Source organism: Austrofundulus limnaeus, unplaced genomic scaffold (genome assembly GCF_001266775.1).
Source record: "Austrofundulus limnaeus strain Quisiro unplaced genomic scaffold, Austrofundulus_limnaeus-1.0 Scaffold2230, whole genome shotgun sequence".
NCBI classification, from domain to species: domain Eukaryota; kingdom Metazoa; phylum Chordata; class Actinopteri; order Cyprinodontiformes; family Rivulidae; genus Austrofundulus; species Austrofundulus limnaeus.
Window position 1 is genome coordinate 8,208 of NW_013954632.1, and position 3,630 is coordinate 11,837.

Genomic DNA, 3,630 nt, shown 5'->3' on the forward strand with positions numbered 1-3,630 from the left:
GACAACAACTACACAACAATTAGACAACAACTACACAACAATTAGACAACAACTACACAACAACTACAACAACCCCCAGCTGCTGGAGGTACACAACAACAACTACACAACAACTACTCCAACCCCCAGCTGCTGGAGGTACACAACTACACAACAATGACACAACAACTACACAACAACTACACCAACCCCCAGCTGTTGGAGGTACACAACTACACAACAATGACACAACAACTACACCAACCCTCAGCTGCTGGAGGTACACAACTACACAACAATGACACAACAACTACACCAACCCTCAGCTGCAACAAACAATCATGTTTTCTGTAATAAAAGAAGCACAAGCCAGCAGATCTGACCTGGTTCTGGTTCTGACCTGGTTCTGGTTCTGACCTGGTTCTGGTTCTGTCTCTGCAGCAGATGAAGATAAACCAGATGAACTCAGACGGGAACTTGGGACCCCCACAGGGACCAGGCTCCATGCCTCCGTTCCCGGGCCCCGGTGGTCCTGGTCCTCCTGGTCCACAGGGATTTCCTAACATGGCTTCTCAGCAGATGTCCAACAACATGGGGCCCCCTATGGGTCCTGGGGGGATGCAGCCATCTTTCATGCACCCTGGACAGATGGGGCCCCCCTCTGGACCCCCACTTCATCAGGGCCCCCCTCAGGGCATGATGGGATCATCAGACATGCAAGAACCACAGAGACATCCTGGCCCCCCACGAAACCTGGGCCCTCAGGGGCCTCATGGTATGGGACCCAGAGGGATGCAGGGACCCAGAGGGATGCAAGGCCCCCCTAGTGGGATGATGGGCCCCCCTCCCCGAGGAATGGGCCCAAGGGACCCTCAAGGACCCCCACCTCAAGGAGGAATGGTGCCTCCTCAAGGAAACATGATGGGGCCCCAGGGCCCGATGCAGGGTGGGATGATGGGGCCCCCACCAAGGACACACAACAACATGCCCAACAACTATGGGCCAGGCAACATGCAGGGGCCCCCTGGAGGAATGCACGGGCCCCCTGGGAACATGCAGGGACCCCCTGGGAACATGCAGGGGCCACCGTACATGCAGCACCAGGTGAGTCTTAGAGAACTGGTCCAGGACCAGTTACAGCCAGGGTTGTTATAGTTCACTAAAACTAACTAAAACTATAAACCTTTTACAAAACGAACTGAAACAATAAAAACTAAAATCCACTGTAAAAACCAATTAAAACTGAGTTAAAAGAAAAAAGTCAAACTAAATAAATAAACTATAAAGAACAATCCTAAACTATTAAAACTTTGGTTACAGCAACATGGTTTCATGTGGACTAACTGTGTTCTGGTCCACAGGGTCAGAACTCGGGGCCGATGATGCATGGGATGGGTCCACAGGGACCCAACAGCAAAGGTCAGTTCCTGAGAGGTCCCTCTGGGCGCTGTTCTAGGCCCCGCTGTATTTTAGCTGTTCTTACGCGGCCCGTCTGGGCCTCTGCAGGTTCTTTGTTAATTCATCCTGTTATGTAATCCAGACCTTCGGGGACCACCGTCCAACCACCACATGGGTCCTCCTGATCGCCAAGGTCCTGCAGGGTCTGACCAGGGTTCCAGCTCCTACTGGGGAGACAACCAGCAAGGCCGGCGGGGCCCGCAAGACTTCGATGGAGGACAAGACTTCCATAACCGAGGAGAAGATGGCTGGAGACCAGGACCAGGACCAGGACCCGGTCCTGGATTCCAAGGGGGAGGCCACAGAGGAGGCCACAGAGGGGGCGGAGGAAACTGGGGTCCTGACGAGCGATACAATGCAGGAGACTTCAGAGGACGGAGGGAGGACAGGTGAGACATTAAGGTTTACAGTGGGACAGTCTCACCTGAGCCTGGTTCTCACCTGGTTTCCACTCTGTTCCAGGTTTCGAGGGGGCGGACCTCCTCGACCTGGAGGGCGGAGCTACCCTGACGAGTACGGAGGCCAGGAGGAAGGCTTTGATGGTGCAGAGGAAATGGGCCATGGCTGGGACACTGGGGGCCGCGGGAGGCCGCAAAGAGGAGGAGGACTACCAAGAGGAGGTGAGGGGGCGGAGCTACACACAGTCTCTGACTGTGGTGGGCGGAGCATGTAGAGAATGTAGTTCAATGTGCCAGTACATCTTTAATGCTTTGTCCCTTCCTGCCCTCAGGTCATGACAGTTACCGGGACGACGGCTCGTCTCCAGGTGGACGTGAGCGTCCCTCGTCTCTGCAGGGTATGGACATGGCGTCTCTGCCACCCAGGAAGCGTCCGTGGCAGGATGGACCAGGAACAGGAGGAGACCCCAGAGAGCGAGAGTCCCCTGGAGCTGACGGAGGTAACTGCTGAAAAAATCAAAACATCAAACACAGGCTTCCCACGGGTCCTTGAAATCCTGGAAAGTTTGTGAAAACAGCCAAAAATTACACTTGTCCTTGAAAGTCCTTGAATATTTTTGTGGGGTTTGAAGTTCTCTATTCACACAACTGATTTTCATCATCTGTAAAAAACAATAATAATAATAAAAACCTTACATTTGTTGTGTGGATAACTCAATAACATGAGTCATAGTTTTATCCAATCAGAGCAGAGCAGGGCGGGTCCTTCTGAGTCCAGGTGAGAGCACCACAGCTCCTCCCAAACTGAGCTGCTGAACCTCCCAGAACCTTTTAGAATCCTCTCTGAGACTCTGAGTCAAAACCAGAGACTTCAGCCTTTAAACCAGTTTTAAAAGTGTTGATAAGTAAAACCAGAATTATGATAAATAATATACGCCTTTTTTTCTTCAATTCATGTCATACTGCAGTTTTACCATGAGCTTATTCATGGCCGGATTAACCATATGGGCAATTGGGCAACTGCCCAGGGGCCCACGGTCTCCAAAGGGCCCTGGGCATGGCCGGATTAACCATATGGGCAATTGGGCAACTGCCCAGGGGCCCACGGTCTCCAAAGGGCCCTGGGCAGTGAAGGCACGGACATAACGGATGCGGGATATATGTGGACATGTCTCCCTGAGTCCCCGCACTTCCTGCATCTGCGCTCTCTGTCCCCACACTTTTCTTAGCCGTAACAGCTGTTTTATCCATTATTAACATAAGGTAWTGCTTTTTTCTGAGCCGTCTTTGAACGCACCGTAAGCGTGCGCAAGCTAGTCCTGCAGATGAGATGTCGATAGGAGCTGCTGTGCTGAGCAGCCTCGCGGTGTAAAGAGCAACTAAAACTTTTTTACCAAACAAACCATGTAAGTTGAGTCATGCTGTTGGAGGCAGATAATGTTAGCTAAATGATGAGTTACACATTAAATAAAGTTTAGCTAGTTAACATGATTAGTTGTTTTACATGTTACATCCCTTGCCAAGCTAGTTTATTAATGCTAGATAAACCCACTAGTCTTTCATTTCTGTGCAGAAGTCATGCTGGCTGCTTTCCACATATTTAAAACAAATCTTCATTGCTACAGTGCAAAGAACAAAATCAGGGAGACCAGATACAGCAGCAGGGATCATAATGCAGACTTTCCTCAGGTAAGGAGAAATTATGACTATTATTCTTGAAGTGAAACAGTCTTTAAAAACAGGTGTATAGTTTGAAGTGTCTACTTTTGACATAATTTGTAACAGAGTCTGAGAG

At 50.4% G+C, this 3,630-nt stretch overlaps 1 protein-coding gene across 1 annotated transcript in view; it reads left to right on the top strand.

The window, feature by feature from the left end:
* Positions 1-235: 235 nt before the first annotated feature.
* The window catches only part of LOC106537290 (pre-mRNA 3' end processing protein WDR33), a gene marked incomplete at its 5' end in the record, with an annotated part of 5,956 nt that continues 2,561 nt past the window's right edge, over positions 236-3,630 (top strand). Inside the window, 6 exon segments of the mRNA XM_014034676.1 lie at positions 236-259; positions 421-1,083; positions 1,341-1,398; positions 1,520-1,826; positions 1,900-2,057; positions 2,168-2,335. Of these exon segments, the coding sequence (XP_013890130.1) occupies positions 236-259; positions 421-1,083; positions 1,341-1,398; positions 1,520-1,826; positions 1,900-2,057; positions 2,168-2,335 (1,378 nt within the window).